The 22,629-nt window shown below is 44.5% G+C and overlaps 1 protein-coding gene across 7 annotated transcripts in view; it reads right to left on the minus strand.

Annotated features, from left to right (window-relative positions):
- The window catches only part of TASOR (transcription activation suppressor), a 48,286-nt gene extending 42,461 nt beyond the window's left edge, over positions 1 to 5,825 (minus strand). For 3 of the 7 annotated variants that reach the window (XM_090022140.1, XM_090022148.1, XM_090022147.1), the window contains exon 1: positions 5,318 to 5,824. In XM_090022140.1, coding sequence (XP_089878266.1) covers positions 5,318 to 5,672 — 355 coding nt within the window. In that variant the 5' untranslated portion in view covers positions 5,673 to 5,824. Of the gene's footprint in view, positions 1 to 5,317 lie in introns of all 7 variants that reach the window. The other 4 variants (XM_090022145.1, XM_090022143.1, XM_090022144.1 and 1 more) reach the window with 2 other exon arrangements.
- Between the last annotated feature and the right edge of the window lie 16,804 nt (positions 5,826 to 22,629).

A 22,629-nucleotide genomic window follows, 5' to 3' on the forward strand; every position in this document is an offset into this window, starting at 1 on the left:
AACAGTGCGACTCAAGAATATGCTTTGGACTAGTGTTACTAGTTTAATACACATGTTCAGAGAACATTATCCAAAGCAAATTAAGAAGTGGTTAAAATAGAAAATAGGCAATATAACCTTGGGAGTAAATATAGATCAAAGGCAAGATATTCAGAAGCGACTTGTAAGTCTGGGTTCCCAATTTGAAGACTTGACCCTTAAGCTTGGAATGTAATGGACTGTAAACTTGAATTATGCATGTCACCCAAAGAAAAGTTATAATAAAATCTCATCTGAGCTGGATAGAATTTCATTTCATCAATTCAACAGACAATATCCTCTCACAGCAAACACAGGGCTCTTTTGATAATTAATTCTGTAGAACAAAGTAAGAAAAATTGAACCAGGTATCTCCAATCATAGTTATTCAGGGAGCGGTGACAGCAATTCAACATCACCAACAGTTGCTTTAAAGAGTCCTTGTCAACAGTGACATTTCAATAATGCCTGGTTTGTGCTTTTTGATTACAGGAGGAAGAAGACACGGTAGCACAAAGACCAAAATATTATAGGATCTGTTGCTTGGGATTGACTGAAGTTAGAAGTTAGAGCTAAAGTATTTTAAAATTCAGGATGCACATCTCTTCTGACTAATATGGTTTTCACAGCATGTCCAACCAAGCAGTTGTTGCAATTACAGAACAGTATTTCCAGATCCTGCTGCTTGCCCCACCATGTGCGAAGATATTTGTGTAAGAGACACTTGCATATTTGCTTCTGAAACCAAGAATATAACTCAGATGTGCTGGTCACAACGTCTATTAAAAAAAGTCTATGAATACTGATCACATTATTGCTGGGAGTAAGTTGTTATTTTTGTAAAGGAAAGAGCAGGTAGGAAAACACTATTCAAGGGAACCTGCCATTTTGAAACTATAAATGTGATTTTCTGAGATACCCAAACACAGAAAAAGACTAAACTTGAAAGAAATATAAAGTTAGCTAAAATAAAGATAAAAAGTAAGAACTAAAATTAATTGCTTCACATATCCATGGAACCTATGTATAGTAAGTTTAAGGTTTCAGATGAATCTTCTAATGTTTTGATACACTGACCAAATAATTTATGAAAAATATAAAGAGAACAGATAGTCAGAAGCAAAGTTTCTCCTTCGAAGTACAGTTCCTCTACCAAACTAAAACCGTAGTTCATGATATGCAACAGTCCGACTGAGCAGTTTTACATATCCTGAATTCAAACACTGTAGGATCTTTAGAAAGGACACATAAGCAGTCTAAGAAGGTATTAAAGACAAAGAATTTGAGTAATGAGACTTGGGAAGGAAAAATTCCATAAAGTATCATTTACTTCAAGGATGCTATTGATAGCCATCAAGTTACATATTCGTATAAACAGCTTACTTCGGGTCTCTGATAAGCTCAGGGAAGAACATGAGTGTATAGTAACCTAAAAAAAATTTCCATTGTATTTATATTCTCTGTAGTAGTTTTTATCATCTATGCATTTTGACGATTAAAGTAAAAAAACTAATACTTTTCTTAAAAGTCTGAAGTTGGTGCACTTTGTTTGCTGGAACTATTAAAACAAAAGTATTTTACTAGTAGAGAGAAGCTAAATAATGTATTGTATTTGTCAGAAAAATAGAAAATTTAAATAAAATGTGATACGCAGCTACTTCAAGGTTAGGAACTAAATACCAATTCTTTGTTGGCTCTCTAAGGATAGAGCACAGCTTAACAATGTACAGAAATAACCATCAGTCAACTTCCAGCTCCACAGCAGCTAAGTGGCCATCAATAAACAATAGATCAGTTAGCTTATCTTTTGATTCATTACTTTCCCAGTCACAAAAGCACTACTTTTTTGTGGGATGCTATGTTCATCTCAAGTAAAAAGATCTAGCTATCCATCTTCAAGATTCCAAAAAACAGAAGTCTCTCTCTTATCAGATGAGCAAAATTGGAACTGGTACTGCTCTTCGGGGGAAGAATAGTGCTCTTTACATCTCGGTGAAGTTGGCTTCCTAGTGAGAATCATCAAGAACAATATGTGGTCATGAGGGTTTATATAAATACTTGAACTTGTATTGCAAGATGACTCACCTCTCCCAAGGTCCAATTTGGAAGTTGCACAACCAGTGAACAGAACATACATACCACCCTAAAATTTAAGACAAATACTAAGATACCTCCTGAATGTAGTCCCTCTTTGCTCATTTAATATTACCTGACCCAACTTAACCTTCCAGCAAATGCCATGGTATCTTCAATGCAAGTAAAATAAACGAGACCTTAATTTTGCAGTAGTGGCACCTTACTATAAATAGGAATTCAGGAAGATACTCAAGCCTGTGTCTCATTGTAAACATTCAACAACCACACTAAAGTCAATGGGACTACTCAAGCACATGATTAACTGTCACCTTACATGAGGTAAATACTGAAGTCAGTTGGGGAGGCAGGGAGAAAGACAGGGAAGCCAGAACAATGCCTGCCCCCTTTTTCAAGTACCTTCTTTGGTTTTTGACTTGGGCAAAAGGCTTCTCAAAGAACAGCTCAGGCCTGCCCAGGACAGACAGAAAAATGTGACTAGGTCGCATTACACATAGGAGGCTATTTTATGAACAACACTATTTTATGAACAAAGGAGAAGTACATTGCTGAAAATAACACCACGCCTGTTTAAGAACAAAGATAGAAAAAAATGCTTATATATATATTTTTAGGAGGAAAAGCTTCAAGTACGATTCCCCAAATCCATTCTAAAAAGGAACACAAGGAATAAGAGGAAGATGTCTTCTGCCACTTCCTAACAATTAAAGAAAAGCAAAAAGGTCCTCCCCAAGGAAGCTAGATTCCTCAGAGAGGCATAATATATGATCTTTGAATACACTTCAAATCTAGTTTGAGATGATCACATCAAAGTGTTTTAACTCTCTGGTCTATAAAGATTGCGCTGATATCACATTTCACTTGATTTTAGTCATTCAAAAAGCTATTCCTGACTTTAAAAGACTCTCAAGAAGTTGGTTGATTCCAAGGACTTTGCTGTATTTGGTGTGTGAGAGAATTTTCCAAATTCTATGCACATTATTAAAGTTGCTTCAGCCCCCAGAACGTACTAGATCTTGGTGTCCTTTTTAAAATAAGGAAAAATCTAATGATGACTTAATTGAAGATGTAACTTCATCCCTTGAGGACTCTAGAAAACTTTATGGATCGTAACTTAGGACTCCCTAAATTAAATGACTCTTAGGTTTTTCTAAATGAAAAAGCAGCTACCTCTGCAATACAAAACAGGAGCTCTTTTATGCAAACAATACAACAGGACTTTTGGAGGGGAAGAAAAGAATAGCTTCCCAAGGAAGCTACAGAATTTTTATTATTTGATGTTGATCAGTATTCAAGTTTGGAATCTGGCCTGGACAGCAATGTCAATACTGTTGCCCTCCCAGAAGCATTGGGGAATCTTGGTTTCACAACTAATCTAAAAACCAAAGTGTCAACAGTGTTTTGGCCATCACATTATACTGAAAGACTAATTTAAAATCCATTTCTTGTCACTTACTAATTTATAAATATCTCTAACGCTCAAATTGGGTCCTTGGAGGTCACAAATCCACTTACACTTTTGTTACAGCAGTAATCAACAAGGATCACAAAATATTTGATATTTTGTAACAGCATGTTAATGCTAATGCCAAGCACCCCTGAGCACTATCAAACCAAAGTAGACACGTGATGGAAAGATGCATTTGTTTCAAGGTTCCAAGGGATTCCTTAACATTAAGTGCGATTAAAAATAAAGTCTCTTGAACAGTAGCTTAAAGGTGTAATTCTAGTACACTAGCATTCATATCCATTAGAATGCAGCCAATAGCCTTGATGTCAGCAAGTTACTTCGAAAAAAATTCAATTTGTATAGTCTCCCTCTCCACCTGAAAGGAAATGATTGAAATCCTAATCCTCGCAATACTTAAAAACCTAGGTTGGTTAAAGTATTAGTGCGCACACTGTAAGACACAAACAGTCTTGCATAGGCAGAAGATGTACTAGATGAACTTAAAGTTTGTCTTTTCTAGTTCCAGTTAATATTTCATGTTTAGTTTGAACTCACAGTGGAACTAAGTCTGTGTGATGATGAGTTTCTTTGGTTTTTTTAAAACAAAAAGTGTAATTATAATAATTATATATGGCTTTGGGATAGCAGAACTACAACAGGTGCCATGTTTAATCCAGACATTTGCCATCAGATGAACATCAAGAGGCCATGACATCATTACTCTAAGTCAACTTGCACCTTGTTACAACTAGTCTCTGCTAGCTCCATCTTCATGTATTTTTCCTGAAAAAATTACTTACAGCTTCAAATTGGGGAAGAGTATAATGAAATAAACCTACCTTTACTTCCTCCTTATAGAAGAAAGGCTGTTTTTGTTTGTTTTAAGAGCTAAATAAAAGTTAAATATCTTCTTTGAAGAATGAAGAGCTTATAGGAAAATGTAATGTGATTTTAAGTACTGAAACTGACCTCAAGCTCTGGGAGGTCAAAGATGGGGACATCTTTTGGGCTGGGAAGGAAGAGGACCATGCCATAGATCTTCCTCTCAAGTTAACAAAATACAAGGCAAGCACAAACTAATAGCACCCTTCAGAGAGTGAAAGAGATACCACTAGGTTTTAGAGAAAAGCCATACAAAAAAACAAAAACAAAAAACAAACCAAAAAGCAAGGGAAAAGAAAATCAAACCAGGAGACTCAGAGAAGTAACACTCCCAGCAGGAGGCACGTGAATGTAGACTGCCCCTTTCACTCCTGCAAAGAGATGGGAAGCACAGAAACCTTCAATGGATAAAGGAAGAACCAGTCTTCCGTGTGTGGAACTATGGGGAAGCAGTCACCAGCCTCCCCCAAACATGGATGCACCGATCTCCTGCGGAAAGAGGAGAAGGAGGGGGCAAGAAAGGAAGAGAACCATCTTCTGGGGCTGCCTGTGCATGTCCCGCAGGCGACCATCTTCTCTGTGTGTGCGTGCGCGCGCCTCGCACGCGTCCAAGCCCCCCCGATCATGGCATCCAGCCTGTTCGGCTCTTAAGCCTCCGTGTCTCCCATTCCAGCTGCCATTGGGTTTTCGGAAGATGGAAAAGCCTCTCCTGACGCTACCGGCTCATCCCCAGCAGCCTCTCTAGTCCGAGCCACGCCAGGCTCCTCCACACCCGCGGGGGTTTGGATGCAGCTGGCCAGCGAGGGGTGAAAAGAGCATTCCTACGGAGCAAGATAGAAGAGGGGAGAGGAGAGGAAGGGGGGAGGGAACAACCTTTCTTTTCTCGGCTCTTCCTGGGGATCTGAAAGTTCCTCCTAACGGGCAGGTCTTCGGGGGGCTTGGGGAGGGGGGGCGGCCCCCCCAGCACGTCACCGGGCTCGGGAGCCGCGGCGGGGCCGCTCCTGCGCTGGCTGCTGCTGCTGCCGAGGTGGGGGGGGGGCTTGTCCTCTGCAGCAGCCGCCAGCAGCGCCTCCTCGGCGCTCTCCGCGCGGCCGCCATTTTGCGGGGTGTCCTCGGCGCCGAGCGGGCCTGCGTCGCTGCTCATCTCCTCCAGCCGCGGCGGCTGCTTCGGCTTCGGCTCCGGCTCCATCCCCATCCCCATCCCGCCGCCGGGGGCCGCCGCCGCCATAGCGCCCTATCGTCAAGAAAGGAGCGCTAGACCCCGCCGCTTCGCTTTGCTTCGCTGCCTCCCCCACGGAGCTGCCCCTTCGCCCGCTCCATGCATCACCCGCCGCCGCTAGCGCTCCCCCTCCGTCCGCTCGCTTTATGGCAGCCCGTCCTCTCCCCCACCCGCCCTCGCCCTCTCCAACATGGCGGCCCCTCGCCTCAAGAAAGGGGCGTGGCCCGCGCGCAGAGGCCGCAGCCAATGGGCGCGCGGCACACATTATAAATGGGGGGGTGGGGCCAACAAGCCAGGGCTTCGCGGGTTTTGAGGCGGTCGGGGGTCTATGTTGCTTCGCTTCTTAGCACCTGGCCTCTGCTCCCGGTTTCAGGAGGGACCTGAGCTGCTGCGCTGTGGCACCATCTGACAGGGATAGGCTGGGGGAAGCGTCAGAGGCGGGGAAGTAGGGCTGGCCTGGGCCTTGCAAGGGCCAACGTGCCGAGAGGTGCAGGTCCAAAATAAAAGGAAGAGGTGCCAGTCATTGTTAGTGTCTGGTGATGGCGTGAATAAGACGTGAGAAATGCTGCTTTTCTTCAACTCCAAGAGCGGAGGTGACGGATGGCAGAAAAAGGATGAGTGGCTTCAGAACTGCTTTTCAGCTCCTGTCCTAGCAGTCAAGATACAAAATAGGGATAAAAGGGAGACTGATTTCTCTTCCAAGAGTCGGAACAGAAAAAATGAGTTGTATTTTCCTTCTCCTCTGAAAGTATCCAGCTGATCCAATTCTTCGCTAGGAGAAACAAGCAAATGTGGCTCTGACTTCCATCCTCGTCCCTGAAGAGCGCTTTCATTCTCTGCTTGCCTCTCACAGCGATAGCTGAGAAATTGGGGGTTCCTTGACTCACTTGGTTCTTGCTTGAATGGCCACAATGAGGAGTTGGAATGTATATATGTAATGTGTCATCCAGGGATTTCCTACACTGTGAATCTAATAAAATGGAATTCATCTGCCTCAAGAGATAGCAGAACTGAGTTATGTTACTAGGATTTCAGTGTGTGGTTCCACTTCATACCACGTGCATCCTATCTAGCTGCATGTTCATCCCTACACATACTAAAAAACAATAAAATGTGATGATGTTAACTAAGCAAAACAAATAAAAATGGAAAATGAGAGCTACAAAGACTTTTTTTAAACTAATTTTCTACTATCAAATAGTAATATGTTCCTTATAACAAACTAAGTGGTTAAATCCACTACTAACATTCAGAGATGCCACCCACTATGCAGTCCTATAGTTTCACACAAAGATGGTGCCTGCTTAGTTCTGATTAAAGTAACTTATATAATAATTATTCAGAAATTAGGCTGTAGACTTACTATCAGTTAAATGAGCTCCACATGAACAGCATATACAAGCACCATGTTTTTAATGCATATAAACTTTTCTGGGTCTTCTTATCCAGTCCCCAGCAGGAATACACAATTCTGCCATACACTGACTTGATGAGCAAGGTGTAGGTCTTACCTTTACCCTTAAACACTTTTTTTAAGGAACTGATATAAACAATACATGTTTTTCTAAGTAGAAGTACAATAAGTTGGGTTCCATTAACAAATATAGGGTTATGTGGGATCAATTGGTGGTGTAAACAAGCTCAACATTTTTTAACAATCTCATTAGCAAGGACCATAAGGGGATGAAAGTTACAGATTCATTTGGGCCATTATATGGAAGACTGCAAGAGAGGAACTGCAAGATCCCCAATTATCTGATATGATTAGTGAACTGGCCAACTGACTGAGGGCACTATTGATCAGAGGCTAATTATTTGGGTAATTGTAATTTCAGTTATCTGGATCCCACCAATTGACCTGTTAAACAAATCTGCTTTAATATATGAGCAGGAGTCTTGTCTCTCATTCATACCACACACACACTCCAGACTGGAGTAACAAATGCAGTTTCCATATATACAGGCAATTCCTGCTTAGCACTCTTAATTGGTTCCTGAAAAAAAAAGCATTAAACAAAACATAAAATATTTGACAATCCACAAGAGCAACCTCAACTGTTATAATGAAACTTGCTGAGTGCTAAGTGGAAACAGGTATCAATTTTAAATGACTGTTATAGCAAAATAGCACTAAGTGGGGGTTGCCTGTACTAACATCACCCATCAAGGAATACATGATACGGAATTCATCAACACTTTTCCTCAGCTACAAGGACTAAACTCAGCATATCAGACTTGTCTTGAACTCACTGTATTGACTTCTTGTCAAAATGTTTAGAGACTTACTTGAAAAATTGCCTTGGTCTTATCTCATTTTGATGCACATTATTCCTGAGAAATTAAGGAAGTTTGTTAAATTTGGCATATTCTACTTCCCAAATGTTTCTAATCATTGATGAGTTTAACAATGAAAGAGTAAAGGAAAGTTGTAGTGATTTAGCCAATTTAGCTAAATATTTACCAAGAAATAGATCATTAACAATTATGAACATGTTTGGAAAAGTAGCAGTTCACATGTGCACTAAATTGTCCCAAATCATTCTTTGTTGTAGAATTATATCCTCTACAGGAAACATTTGATCTTTATACATGTTCAGTGTATTTTGAAGTTTCATTTGTAATTATCTTATAGTTTTTAGCAAAGACTTTATATTATTTTCCCTTTTCTGTATAACTGCCGCGTGGCACTCTCACATTTATGTAACCTTGAAGTCTTGACTGTTAATCAAAATGAACGCTTTGTACTTTTCTCCACTGGCATTAAGCTACACATGCGCATTCTGTAAATTTCATTTCTTATCTAGAAGTGTCGTTTCTGCAGAAATGAAACTTATGTAGAAAATCTGCCTAGCAATTATTATGTAAAAAAAAATCATCCTGTCTCTATATATTACAGTCAGTGTCATAGAGGCAGTCCAACAAACATCTATAAAAGAGGCAAAAAAGCAGGAAGCAGCAGAGACGACAACTGGAAAACTCTGTGGGCCCAATCACCCCACAGACCGGTTCTCAGCCTCCCCGCCTGGGCGTATCCCAGCGAAAACAAAGGCCTCGGAAATCCAACAACCGACAACGATTCACCGTGTTACAGTATTGCATTGTATTTCCCATTCATGAGCCGTTGACCAGTTCTGGGACTTAAGGAGCCGGCAGCCGCACCTAGCTTTGGACTAGCTCCACTGTTGGAACGCAAGGGCTGGCTCTGGAACCTCGTGAACCAACGGACACCCTATAGAATATCCCATTCATGAGCTGTTGACCAGTTCTGGGACTACGGAGCCAGCAGCTGCTAGCTCTGGAACCCCGTGAACCAACAGACCCCTTTAGTATCCAGCATACTGTAACTGAAGAAACATCGGAGACTCCACTTCTCGACTGCCTCTCATCGTAGCTTAGACAGTATACCTATGCTCGCTATACTTGTATTTACTGCAACTTCGTTCCAACCGGCCTCCCCTCTTACTCGTAAGAGGGTGAGGCCAGGTGAGTGAATAAATCTTTGTATTCTACTTTATATCTACTCTGTAATAACTTTTATTACTAACATTCCATATCGATGAGCCGTTGACCAGTTCTGGGACTTAAGGAGCCGGCAGCCGCACCTAGCTTTGGACTAGCTCCACTGTTGGAACGCAAGGGCTGGCTCTGGAACCTCGTGAACCAACGGACACCCTATAGATTAAGAGACACTAACTACTTACTCTAAGTCGTCTACTTGTGCCAACTTGGCGAACCTCGAGGGCGGCTAGAAAGCTACCTCAATTCCGCCCCACAAGCCGCGCGCTCGCACAACTCCGCAAAGCCTGCGGCTCCCCTAAGCGGTGCCGGAGCCGCTAGCCCGGCATTTCGCCACATCGTTGACATTCTTGGAATGTATCATGAGTTTGTGTAATTATGTGTATAAGCCTTAATAGGATCAAAACCAAAGCCTGTTTGTTGGTTTGGGTTTTGTTTTGTTTTGTTTTGTTTTGTTTGGGGGGGGAGGGGGTTCCTTAAAAATAATGATACTATAGTTGGTATATTTTTCCATGATTTTTTTCAACTAAAAACTTAGTCTACCTGAGATGAAAAAACACACAAGAATAGCGAGTTACTGAATAATTTTATTAAAAAATCTGAAAATGGTTAAGAGCGCCCATCAGTGTACTACTGAAAAATGTAACTTAAAGAAATGCTCCAGCCTCATCATATGAAGTCATTTATCTGGGACTAGAAATGATGAAGATTAAAACTGAAGTTCACGTGTATAGCATGTGTCTAAAGTTCAGATGTACAGCAGAAGTGTAGGGTAAGAAGCATACAAATGTTTCTCATGACAGTTACTTTCATTGCAACAATCATTTACTGTTCTGCTGAAATGGTTTTGTACAATTATTTCTTGCTATAGCCTACAATAAAAGCCAAAAGAATATAATAATTCTGTAAGATGGTTGAATTTTTTTTTAAATTCTCATGTCAAGCTGTTGCTTAATTTTCTGCCCTCCCTACCTTCAATGCCAATTGTCAAATCTTCTTCAAGGTTTTACGTTAAAGACACCAAAGAGACTAAAAAAATGGTCTGTACTGAAAATCATAACAAACAACACATAATTTGTTATTAGAAGTACAAATTAGCCAAAAAAAAAAAAATCAAGGCAAAGAAATCCATCTTGTTCAGGTGCTGGGGAGCATACAATTGACAAATTTGCTTATGTTTGAAAAAAAAAAAATTATGCTGTTGAGGTTAACCAAGTAAAGAAGATGGTAGTTTGCATGGAGATATACTAACCAAGAAATGAAAGAGATGATTTTAGTTTTTTTTAAATCCAGTAAGAGAGACAAATGAATGCTAGGCAGTTGTAGTTAAATGCCCTTTCTTATAATGAAAACACAACCTTTCATTTACATCCAGTCCAAAGACAAGAAATTAAAGTATATCAGAAATATTAACTGAAATTATATTTCTATCAACAAGATCTTTCAAACTGGGAGTACATTATATATAAATTAAAGTGATATCAAAAGATGAAACTTATTTTCTTTTTACAGAGGTTAATTAGCCTCAAAGGACAATAAAGTTTTTTAATATGATACTTCAAAGTTATTTGTTTGATTTTTTTTTTGTCATTTACATGATTTTTAAAAAATTTTGATGCACTTCATAATATTTGTTATAACACAGCTGATGTTAATTTTGATAGCATTTGGTATTGTTTCATAGACTCATTCCATTTGTTTTTGTGACATCTGTTGTCTCATTTGGACACACACAAACCCCTTTCAAACTAATTTTAATAACAAGCAAGAACACTATAGAAAAATGTTCTTTTACTTTCTGTTTAAAAAAACCATCAACAAATTTAGTAATCATTTCTTGTTAACACAAGTCTTCTCTTTATGATCTTCTTGACACTAAACAACTAGCAAAAGTTTCCCGATCACAGGCCCTGGTATTCATGGGGGATTTCAATCACCCTGACATCTGCTAGGAGAGTAATACAGAAGTGCACAGGCAATCCAGGAAGTTTTTGGAGAGTGTTGGGGACAACTTCCTGGTGCAAGTGTTGGAGAGGCCAAAAAGGGCCTGTGCTATTCTTGACTTGCTGCTCACAAATGGGGAAGAATTGATGGGGAATGTAGTAGTGGATGGCAACTTGGGAAGCAGTGACCACAAGATGATTAAGTTCAGGATCCTGAGGAAAGGAAGGAAAGAGAGTAGCAGAGTATGGACTCTGGACTTCAGAAAAGCAAACTTTGACTCACTCAGGAAACTGATCCCCTGGGAGGCCAATCTGAGGTGGAAATGAATCCAGGAGAATTAGTTGTATTTTAAAGAAACCTTACTGAGGTGCAGAAACAAATCACCCCGATGTGTAGGGGTAGCAGTCTGGCAGAGCAAGTATGGCAGAGGACCAGCTTGGCTTATCTGGGAACACTTCAATAAGGTAAAACACAAAAAGGAAGCTTATAAATGGAAATTTGGACAAACAACTAAGGAGAACTATAAGAATATTGCTTGGCCATGCAGGGATGAAATGAGGAAGGCCAAAGCACAGTTGGAGTTGTAGCTAGCAAGGCATGTGAAGGGCAATAAGAGTTTTTACAAGTATGTCAGCAACAAGAGGAAAATCGGGGAAAGTACAGATCTTTTACTAAATGGAGGAGGCAGCCTAGCGACAGAGGATGCAGAAAAGGCTGAAGTGCTCAATGCCTTTCATACTTTCATAGATGTGAGGGGCTGGAAGGGATCTTACAGATCATCAGGTCCAGCCCCCCTGCCCTTGAGCAGGAAAGACTGCTGGGGTCAGATGACCCCAGCAAGATAAGCATCAAGACACTTTATGAAGATTGCCAGGGTAGATCACCCTGTACCACCTCTGGGGGGAGCTTGTTCCAAACCCTCAGCACTCAACTAGACAAGAAGTTTTTCCTTGTGTCCCATCTGAAGTGATCTTTAATCAGTTTGTGCCCATTGTTTCGTGTCCTCCTCTGGGGGAACCTTGGTGAACAGATGCTCCTCCAGGCCCCAATGTATACTCTTAATATACTTATAGGTTGCCACCAAGTCCCCTCTGAGTCTTCTCTTCTCCAGGCTGAACAGTCCCCAGTCTTTCAGACTCCACTTCCTAGACCTCTATCATGCATGTGGCCCTCATTTAGACTCTCTTGAGCTTCTTCACATCCTTCCTGAAGTGCGGTGCCCAGAACTGGATGCAGTATTCCAGCTGCAGTCTCACCAAGGCCAAACAGAGCAGAAGCTTAACATCCTTAGCCTTGCTTGAGATCCTTCAGTAGATGCATGCCAGTGTTTAATTAGCTATGCCAGCTACGGCATCACACTAGTAGCTCATGTTCATTTTGTGGTCTGTTACGACACCCGGGTCTTATTGAATTGTGGTGCTGGTGAGTGTAGCACTGCCAAGCCTGTAAGTGTCTTACGGGTTATTTCTCTCCAGGTGGAGCACTTTACATTTCTCCAGATTAAAATTAATAGGTTTCATAGTTTCATAGTAGCTAGAGTCGGAAGGGACCTAGGTAGATCATCTAGTCCGACCCCCTGCCTTAGCAGGAAAGAGCACCATCTAACTTCCTTTTAAAAATCCCCAGGCTAGGAGCCTGCACCACTTCCCCTGGAAGCTGGTTCCAGGCCCTAGCCGCCCTGACTGTGAAGTAGCGCCTCCTAATATCTAATCTAAACTTACCCTCCGCCAGTTTGTGACCGTTATTCCTGGTCACTCCTGGCAGCGCATGGGGGAACAGGGACTCCCCCAATACCTGCTGATCCCCCCTGACCAGTTTGTAGCAGGCCACAAGGTGCCCCCTTAACCTTCTCTTGTGGAGGCTAAACAGGTTCAGGTCCCGTAGCCTCTCCTCATAAGGCCTGCCCTGCTGACCCCTGATCATACGAGTGGCCCTCCTCTGAACTCTTTCCATATCGTCCACGTCCCTCTTGAAGTGTGGCGCCCAGAACTGGACGCAGTACTCCAGCTGCGGCCTGACCAGTGCCGCATAGAGGGGGAGGATCACCTCCCTGGACCTGCTCGAGATGCATCTGTGGATGCATGACAGGGTACGGTTGGCCTTCTTGACTGCCTCCCCACACTGCCGGCCCATGTTCATCGTGGAGTCAATGACGACTCCAAGATCCTTTTCCGTCTCCGTGCTGGCAAGAGGGGAGTTCCCCAACCTGTAAGTGTGGTGCCGGTTCTTCCTCCCCATGTGCAACACCTTGCACTTATCAGTGTTAAACCCCATCCTATTCTCATCCGCCCACCGTTGCAACCTGTCAAGGTCAGCTTGTAGCCTATTGCACCCTTCTAGTGCACCCACATCCCCCCACATCTTAGTGTCATCAGCAAATTTGAACAGGGTGCTTTCTACCCCGTCATCCAAGTCACTGATGAAGATGTTGAACAGTGCGGGCCCGAGGACCGAGCCCTGCGGAACCCCACTGTCCACATCCTTCCAGGTCGAGAAGAACCCATCCACTACCACCCTCTGGGTGCGGCCCTCCAACCAGTTGGCGACCCATTTGACCGTGTGGGCATCGACACCACAGTCTCCCAGCTTTTTGATGAGGACAGGGTGAGAGACAGTGTCGAAAGCCTTCCGGAAGTCCAGAAAGACTACATCCACAGCAACCCCTGCGTCTAATGATTTGGTGACCTGATCGTAAAAGGCCACCAGGTTGGTCTGACAAGACCTGCCACTGATGAACCCATGTTGGTTGCCCCTGAGCATGCATTCCCCCGCAAGGCCCTCCTGGATGTGTGCCAGGATAATTTTTTCAAAGAGCTTACCTGGGATTGAGGTAAGACTAACTGGCCTGTAATTTCCCGGGTCCTCTTTTTTTCCCTTTTTGAAGATAGGGACCACAGTGGCCCTCTTCCAGTCCTCCGGCACCTCGCCAGAGCACCACGAGTGCTCATAGAGCCGCGCCAGGGGTCCCGCAATGACCTCGGCCAGTTCCTGTAGAACCCTAGGGTGAAGATCGTCCGGACCAGCGGACTTGAACACGTCCAGCCTCTCCAGAAGTACCCTAACTAACTCCTCGCTAACCCCTGGCCCAGGCGTGTCTCTCTCGGGGCCCGAGGGGGGCCCAGCAGGGAGGTGGCTGAACTGGTCCCTACTTAGGAAGACAGAGGCAAAGAAATCGTTAAATATGTTAGCTTTGTCATCTGGCGTGATGACTAAGTTGCCCATCGTGTCCTGCAGGGGCCCCACATTACCCGGGACCCTCTTTTTACCCCCCATGTATTTGAAGAAGGACTTCTTATTGTCCTTAATCCGGGAAGCTAGTCCTATCTCCAACTCTGCCTTGGCCCTCCTGACTGCCCCCCTACATCCTCGGGCGACTGTAACATAGTCCTTCTTGGCGATGACCCCATCTCTCCATTGGGTATATGCCTCCCTTTTAGCAAGGAGACATTCCCGGATGCTCTTAGTGAGCCATGGGGGTTTATGTGCCCTCCTGCTCCCTTTGACCCTTGTTGGGATTACCTCCCTTTGGGCATGGAGGATCGTCTCCTTAAGGAGCAACCACTCACCTTGGACATCTGATTCCCTTCCCCTCTGGGTCCTCAGCGCTTCCCCAACGATCCTCCTTAGCTTGTTGAAGTCAGCCCTCCTAAAGTCTAGGGCTGTTGCCTTGCTGCAGCCCTTTGCCACCTTACGCTGGATGGTGAATTCCAGCAAGCGATGATCACTGTCTCCCAGGTGGCCCATCACCCGCAGCCCCCTCACCAGGTCGTCACCCGTGGCCAGCACCAGGTCCAACAAGGCGTCTCCCCTGGTGGGACTGTGCACCTCCTGGGTTAGATGGAGGTCCTGCACTCTGGCTAAGAACCGACGTGAGCGATCAGACTTGGCTGACTGCTCCTCCCAGCAGATGTCTGGGAAGTTCAGGTCCCCCATGATGACCACATCCTTAGCCCTCACTGCCTCTGTAAGCTGACCTAAGAATTCCTGGTCGAGCTCTTCTCCCTGGTTGGGAGGTCTATAGTAGACTCCCACCGTTAAGTCTCTCTCCCCTGGACTGCCTTTTACTCTAACCCAGAGCACCTCAGAGTGCCCCCCCTCTACCCCCTTGCTAATTAACGAGGAAGTATATTCCTCCTTGATGTAGAGTGCTACTCCTCCACCTTTCCTTCCTATCCTGTCCCTCCTGTATAGCCTATAGCCCTTGACACTCACCGCCCAGTCATGCGATGAGTCCCACCACGTTTCTGTGATCCCTACTATGTCAGGGCTGGTGACAGGTAGGAGGAGGGCGAGTTCCTCCTGCTTCTTCTCCATACTTCGAGCATTCGTGTAGAGGCATTTGAGGCCTCCAACGGTTGTGCCCACTGACCCCCTAGTCTCAGCAATGCCCCGTCCCCCATCGCTTACCTGTTTCTCCCTTTTGACCATTGGTCTGGGCTCGCTGGCTGTTGCTGGGCCTGGTAGTTCATCGTCTCCCCCTCCCCCTCATCTTCCCCCTCCCCCGACGAGCCTAGTTTAAAGCCTGCCGAAGGAGGTTCACCAACCTGGAAGAGAACACACGCTTACCTTTAGGGGAAAGGTGGAGCCCATCCCATCCCAGCATGTCTCTCATCACGATGTGCCGGTCATGGCTGAGGAAGCCAAAGCCCGCCTCGAAGCACCATTCCTGTAGCCTCCAGTTGGTCTCCGCTATGCACATCTCGTGACGTCTGCCTCGACCGCTCACTGGCAGGATGGAAGAGAAGACCGCCTGTGCGCCCATCTCCCTCAGCACGCCTCCCAGAGCATGGTAGTCCTCCATCAGGCGATCAGGGGCTCTCCTGGCCGCATCGTTAGTACCCACATGGACAAGGACCATGGGGTAATAATCGGTGGGCTGGATGATGGACTGGAGCATCCCCTTCACATCCTGAATCTTCGCTCCGGGCAGGCAGTAGACCTCACGTGCTGAGGGATCCTGGCGACAGATGGGGCCCTCCGTACCTCTCAGGATGGAGTCACCAATCACGATGACGCAACGCTTCCTCCTCTTAGGCCTCTTGACTCCCGCCGCCCGCAGAGGACATTGTGTGCACAAAGTCTCCTCCCTGGAATCTTCCACTGCTCCCTCCTCCTCCAGGGCTGCCAGAACCTCATATCTGTTCTCCAGATGGACAGGAGGAACTGGTGCCGCAACATGGTTAATAGCCCTGGCGCGGGAGACCGTCTGCCACTCAGCAGTGGAGGGCTCATCCCGGGCTGCCCTCTCCCCTGTTGTACCACCCTGCAGAGAAAGAAAATACCTATCAATTTCCTCCTCTGCCTCACGGATTCCCCTCAGCCTGCTAACCTCCTCCAGGAGCTCCTGCACCCGCTCCTCCAGGGTCCTAAGGCGGATACCTACAGGACAGGTGCAGGAGTCCCCAGTCCCTGCCCCCTCAGACCTTGCCGGGCAGTTCCCGCAGGCCAGGGGGTTGGAGGACGGCAGCCCCCCCGAGGGCTCTGTCTGGGTGGAGGCCTCGGACAAGCCCCGGGAAGGCCGCGCCCCCCGGGCAGGGGCCCTGGCAGAACTCCGTGTCGACACCATCGCAGGAGTTGCTGCCCTTACTAGCAGAGCAGGGGTCAGCCTCTGCTCACCTCACAAGCCTATAGATTGTGTGTATTGCCAGGTTGGTGTGTATTGCCAGCCTGTCCTTGAGTGTGACCACGCTCCCCCATAGTTTGGCATCATCTGCAAACTTTACCAGTTTGCTTTTAATACCCAAATGCAAATTGTTGATGAACATGTTGAAAAGCGCTGGTCCGAGTACTGATCCCTGAGGGATGCCACTGGTCACCGTTCACTATGTTGACACAGTTCTGTCAATCAATACTCTCTGAGTCCTACCTCAGAGCCAGTTACCTAGCCACCGGGCCATAGTTGAGGCTGCAATTTCCCAATTTTACCATGAGGACATCTTGGGAAACTAGGTCGAAGGCCTTTTTGAAGTCCAAATATATGACAACAACCTCATTTCCCCTATCCAGGTCATAGAATCATAGAAGTAGGGTCGGAAGGGACCTTGTAGATCTTCAAGTCTGACCCCCTGCCTGAGCAGGAGAAAAACTGGCCTCAAATGACTCCAGCCAGGTAGGCATCAAGCCTCTTCTTAAAGACCCCCAGGGTAGGAGCCAGCACCAATTCCTTTGGAAGTTGGTTCCAGATTATAGCCACCCTAACTGTGAAGTAGTTCTTATGGATGTCTAATCTAAACCTACTCTCCAACACTTTGTGGCTATTACTCTTTGTTATGCCAGGGGGCGCTAGGGGAAACAGTGTCTCTCCCAAACCCTTCTGGTCCCCCCTAGTGAGTTTATAGACAGTCACCAGGTCCCCCCTCAGCCTTCTCTTGTGAAGGATGAATAGGTTCAGGTCCCTCAGTCTCTCATTGTAGGGTCTGCCCTGTTGTCCCCAGATCATGCAGGTGGCCCTCCTCTGGACCCTCTCAATGTTGTCCACATCCCTCCTGAAGTGGGGCGCACAGAACTGGACGCAGTACTCCAGCTGTGGCCTAACCAGTGTCATGTAGACGGGGAGGAGCACCTCCTTGGCCCTACTTGAGTTGCAGCTGTGGATGCACGACAAGGTCCGGTTAGCCCTGCCAACCATGACCTCAAATTGTCAGCCGATGTTCATCTTGGAGTCAATAACGAATCCAAGATCCCTTTCTGCCTCCGTGCTCTCAAGAAGGGAGTTTCCCTGGTTACTACTGCCCAAGTGCAGCACCTTGCACTTGTCAGTATTGAAACACATCCTGTTTTTGTTAGCCCACCCCTGTAACCTATCCAGGTGTTGCTGCAGTCTTTCCCTCCCTACTAGTATGCTCACCTCACCCCAAATTTTGGTATCATCAGCAAATTTAAACAGGTTGCTTTTCACCCCATTGTCCAAATCGCTGATAAAGAAATTGAACAGCATGGGCCCAAGGACTGAGTCCTGGGGGACTCCGCTGCCCACTTCTCCCCAGGTCAAATATGACCCATCCACCACCACCTTCTGAGTATGACCTTTCAGCCAATCTGCAATCCGTCTGACTGTGTAGGCCTCAATGCCACAGTTGCCTTGTTTTTTTAATGAGGATGGGGTGGGAGACAGTGTCAGAGGCCTTGCTGAAGTCCAGAAAGACTACGTCCACGGCAACACCTATATCCAATGCTTTTGTGACCTGATCATAAAAGCCAATCAGGTTGGTCTGAAATGACCTGACCCTAATGAAACCGTGCTGGCTGCCCTTGAGCATCATCCCTGAAGCTGGCCCATCGCAGATGTGCTTCTTGATGATCTTCTCAAAGAGTTTCCCTAGGTTTGAGGTAAGACTGACAGGCCTATAGTTGCCCGGGTCCTCCCTCCTGCCTTTTTTAAAGATGGGGAACACGTTGGCTATCTTCCAATCATCTGGCAGCTGGCCTGAGCACCAAGCGCGCTCATAAAGCCATGCCAAGGGCTCTGCAATAACCCCTGCTAGCTCCCTCAACACCCTGGGGTGGAGAGCATCTGGACCTGCTGATTTGAACACATCCAGCTCCTCCAGAAGCTCTCTAATCCGGTCCTCCCCAGCCTGAGGTCTGGAGGCATTCCCCTTGAGTCTGTCTTGAATCATGGTAGGGAAGTCCTGGTCCCTGCCCAAGAAAACAGAGGTGAAGAATTGGTTAAAGAGGTCTGCTTTCTCCTCTGGTGCAACCACCAGATTGCCCAGAGTATCTTGCAGGGGCCCCACGTTTCCCGGTGCTTTCTTCATCCTCCCTATATAGTTGAAAAAGGACTTTTTATTATCTTTGATTTTGGACTCTAGTCCTAGCTCTATGTCTGCCTTAGTTTTCCTGACAGCCCCCCTACAGGCCTGAGCAGAGGAGGTATACTCCTCTTTGGTGATAGCACCCCCCTTCCACCGGGTGTACACCGCCTTTTTGGCAATCAGGCATTCCCAGACGCCCTTGGTGCATCATCTTTAAGTATCCAGTATATGAAAGGATACCTCCATGAAAAGTCCATGTTGGAGCTTTGATAATCTTGAAAACTGTTGCCTTGTGAGTGAATATCATAACGTAAAAGTACACTGCTGCTGCCTGTGCAATTGTTGAAATAGAAAAAAAACCTCAGCATTGTGATGTCTTATATTCAAGATGATTGCTCTTTTACAGCAATAGGGATGTTTAGCTTTGGTCTGCTCAGTTCAGGTAGGTTCAGTCTGTTTCATTCAGTTGATCCTGTAACTTCAGCAACATAAGGAATTTTATTTGCTTCTGTCAGGGGTACAGCTGGGATGTAAGCAATTGAGGCTTGACCCTAGAAGGTCAGGAACAGATATGTTCGAGGAAGCAAGGGTCCCCAGTAGAATAAAGAGCAGGTGGGTCAGAAGGTCGAGGTCTATAAGGGACTGGGATGTAGCTGGTCATCCTAGGTAGAACCACAAGCCAGGGTGGGCATCAGGAACAGGAAGAAAGTATCCAGACCAAAGTGACAAGCCAGGAGGTTCGAAGCAGGCAAGTATAAACGTATGGGATCAGGATGTAGACAATTGCTAAACAAATCCATGAGCTACGAGCTGGCTTTCAGAGGACTGTGGTAGAGTCTGGAGCATGGTGGGATCAGAAACTAGCAAGACAGTCTGGAGCACAAGGGTCCAGGCTGAGGTCTGGATCAAGGAGTCAGCAGGCAAGAATGAGAAAACCAACATACCTGATGCAGGACCCAGGAACTGGGATTCTACAAATTAAAAGGTAGGAATAATAAATAAATAAATTTTAAAAAAAACAACATAAGAACAAAGAGTCAGAAACCTCAAGGCTAGGCAGGGAGGCATCTGTTGTGTGGAACAGCCTGCTGGGCTATGAAAAGGCTGCTAAAAGCAGCCAGACAGCCAGTCACACCACGCAGGTAACTGGGGCCAGCTGGGCATAGTTAGACCACTAGCAGCCAGGCCAACTCAGTAACCAGAGCCAGCTGGAGCCAATTTACCTTGCTTACTGCCCCGACTCCTGGCAGCTTCTTGTTTCACAGGTGCTGTGATTCAATGGTGAGTGATGCAAGATCCTGTAACCCATTTTGGTTAATCCAGAGCCCCACTAGTGAGTGTAAGCATTAAAATGTCTATATAGAGCTTTCTGGAAATCACAGATCTCTTCTCCAGATATCAAATTTGGAAGCTAAAAGCATTTGTGTTTTCTAGGGCTAACAAATGAGAAGTTTTTTATCCAAGATAAACTGAGGCTGGTAAGAAGAAACTTTTTACAAAATAAAATCCTGGCAATTTCTGAGTCTCTTTCAAAAGATCTTGTCCTATTTGCGTCAAAATCCACACACCCCCAGATTGCTTCAGCATAATACCATATTATTTAAAATAGTGTGAATAATTGAACAGGGACAGCAAAAAAAATTTTTGATGGATGTAGAAACTGGCAATTCTACACAATACTATTTCATTTTATATTTGAAAAGTTATTTTCACAACCAGAAGTGTCAGAAATGTTTTTTTTCCTAATAAAAACTTTAATTCTAGGACAAATAATAATTATCCATTAAATCTATGAAGACCAAATCTGAGTGGGGCACGAGCCAGGTTGTGACTGTTGCCCCAGTGGGTTCCATCCCCTGATGTTAGTTTGCAAGAGGGAGAGGTGGACTCATAACGGTTCCAGAACATTTTTATTTGATCTCTTACTTACGCACCACCAGTGTGGATGTGGCTGCGCAGGCGGTTACACTTGGATCTGTCCCAGTTCGAGTGAGGGATGAACGAACGAAAAACAAAACAATGGATCCAAGATCGAAAACGACGATGAACGGATACGAACGAGCGCACAAACAATTGCCTATGGTTCTGGAGGCAGGAGAAGCCGTGGGAAGCTGGCCAGGCCTACCCACTGAGCGGTGAATGCTCTGGCTTCTCTCCGGGCAGAAACTCAACCCTAGCTTTTATAGGCCAGATGACAAGCCCAATTTCAAGCCCCAATTGGTCACATTTTCGCGCTAAAATGTTTGCGCAGTTTTTCACAGGGGACGAGGTTTCCCCAGCACGTGGCCACGGCCATGCAGCAAGCCAAACAGGGGCTTTCCAGATTGTGAGGAGAATGCTGACGGCATCTGTTGCTGGACAAAGCTGGCAGAGTCCAGCTTCGTGACAAAATCTTGCTAGTTTGTATTAAAATTAAGTTTTATAAATACACTGACCAGTCTACAGGCAGGCATCTTAATTGTGATACACACTTTATATAAACACAGTTTTAGCTGAAGGACAGGTAATACTTGAAAGACATATTTGGCAGGTTTGTAGGTCATGTTCATGATTTCAGTACTATTAACTGCCTGCTTTTTTTAATTATGTGCTTATTTCAAAACTCTTCTGCAAGCCTATTATAAGTTTGTTAAAAAATCTGCATGTGACAGCGGACGAATAAATTTCCTAGTATTCTACTGCTTGTTGTATTATTCATCTGTACAAAAATGCTTGGGCATGTGTGTTTCACATTGAGTAGATGTTACTCCAGATGGCAATGTAAGCATAGCTACAACCATGTGGTTGTAAAGATATGTGGGAGTCAATGAGAGTTCTGATACATAACTAAAAGATATTGTTATCAGGCTATTGGACATAGCTATGAAATTATTACACATCTATACATTTTGATTAACTTTAATTGTTAAAGTTCATTTAAAAGTTTGTTTCATGTCTGGAAGCAATGGAGGAAGGGAGGGATAAACACTACAAAGTGACCAATCACATAAAATATGCCACAGTATCAAATTCTGAAAGTGATACATAAAGCAGGTCACTAGTAATAGATTATCAAATATGGTTGCACAGATCTTCAGTCAAACAAGAAGTATATTTCTAAAAAGTTCAGTTTATTTTTTGAGAAAGAATAGCTTTAGAAATTGTTACAGAATAAACTCTTATTTCTTTATTAAATATTAAACCAAGAATCTAAATTTTGATGGTACAGAAAGGTAATTATACTGGAGTTTTATAAACTATGGAATCCAGTTTGAAATAAAAGTTACTATTATGTTTGATCCAACACTTCTTTTTACTTTTTCTCTCTCCTAAATTTCTTAAATCAAAAAAATATAAGCAACTTTCCCAGCAAAAAATTATCTTGGTGTTGGCTTACAAAACGATAGGCTAATAATTATTATTTTCTTCTTAAAAGTCTTTGGGGAGCCTGCCAAGTTTAAATAGGGTAATTAGTATCTATGTAATTTACATAAATTACAGAAACACAATACGAGATAAATTGCAGAAACATAGTGTTCAGTTATCTGGAGAAACTGTATACTGCATATGTAGTTTTCACTCTTTGGTTAATTAGACTATTTCCATGAGAATTTGACTCTGTTGCTGTCAAGTTTGAAATGGGGGCAAACAGGAGTTAAGAGATGAATGAATCCATTATAAAACTTGTTTTACTGGGTTTCATAGCATCCAAATAGAACCTTTCTATACAAAGAAGAAATCCTTCATATTCCAATTGCTAAGAAAATACTAGT

The sequence above is a fragment of the Crocodylus siamensis genome, chromosome 11 (assembly GCF_052110815.1).
Source record: "Crocodylus siamensis isolate JL-2025a chromosome 11, ASM5211081v1, whole genome shotgun sequence".
Taxonomy (NCBI): Eukaryota; Metazoa; Chordata; order Crocodylia; family Crocodylidae; genus Crocodylus; species Crocodylus siamensis.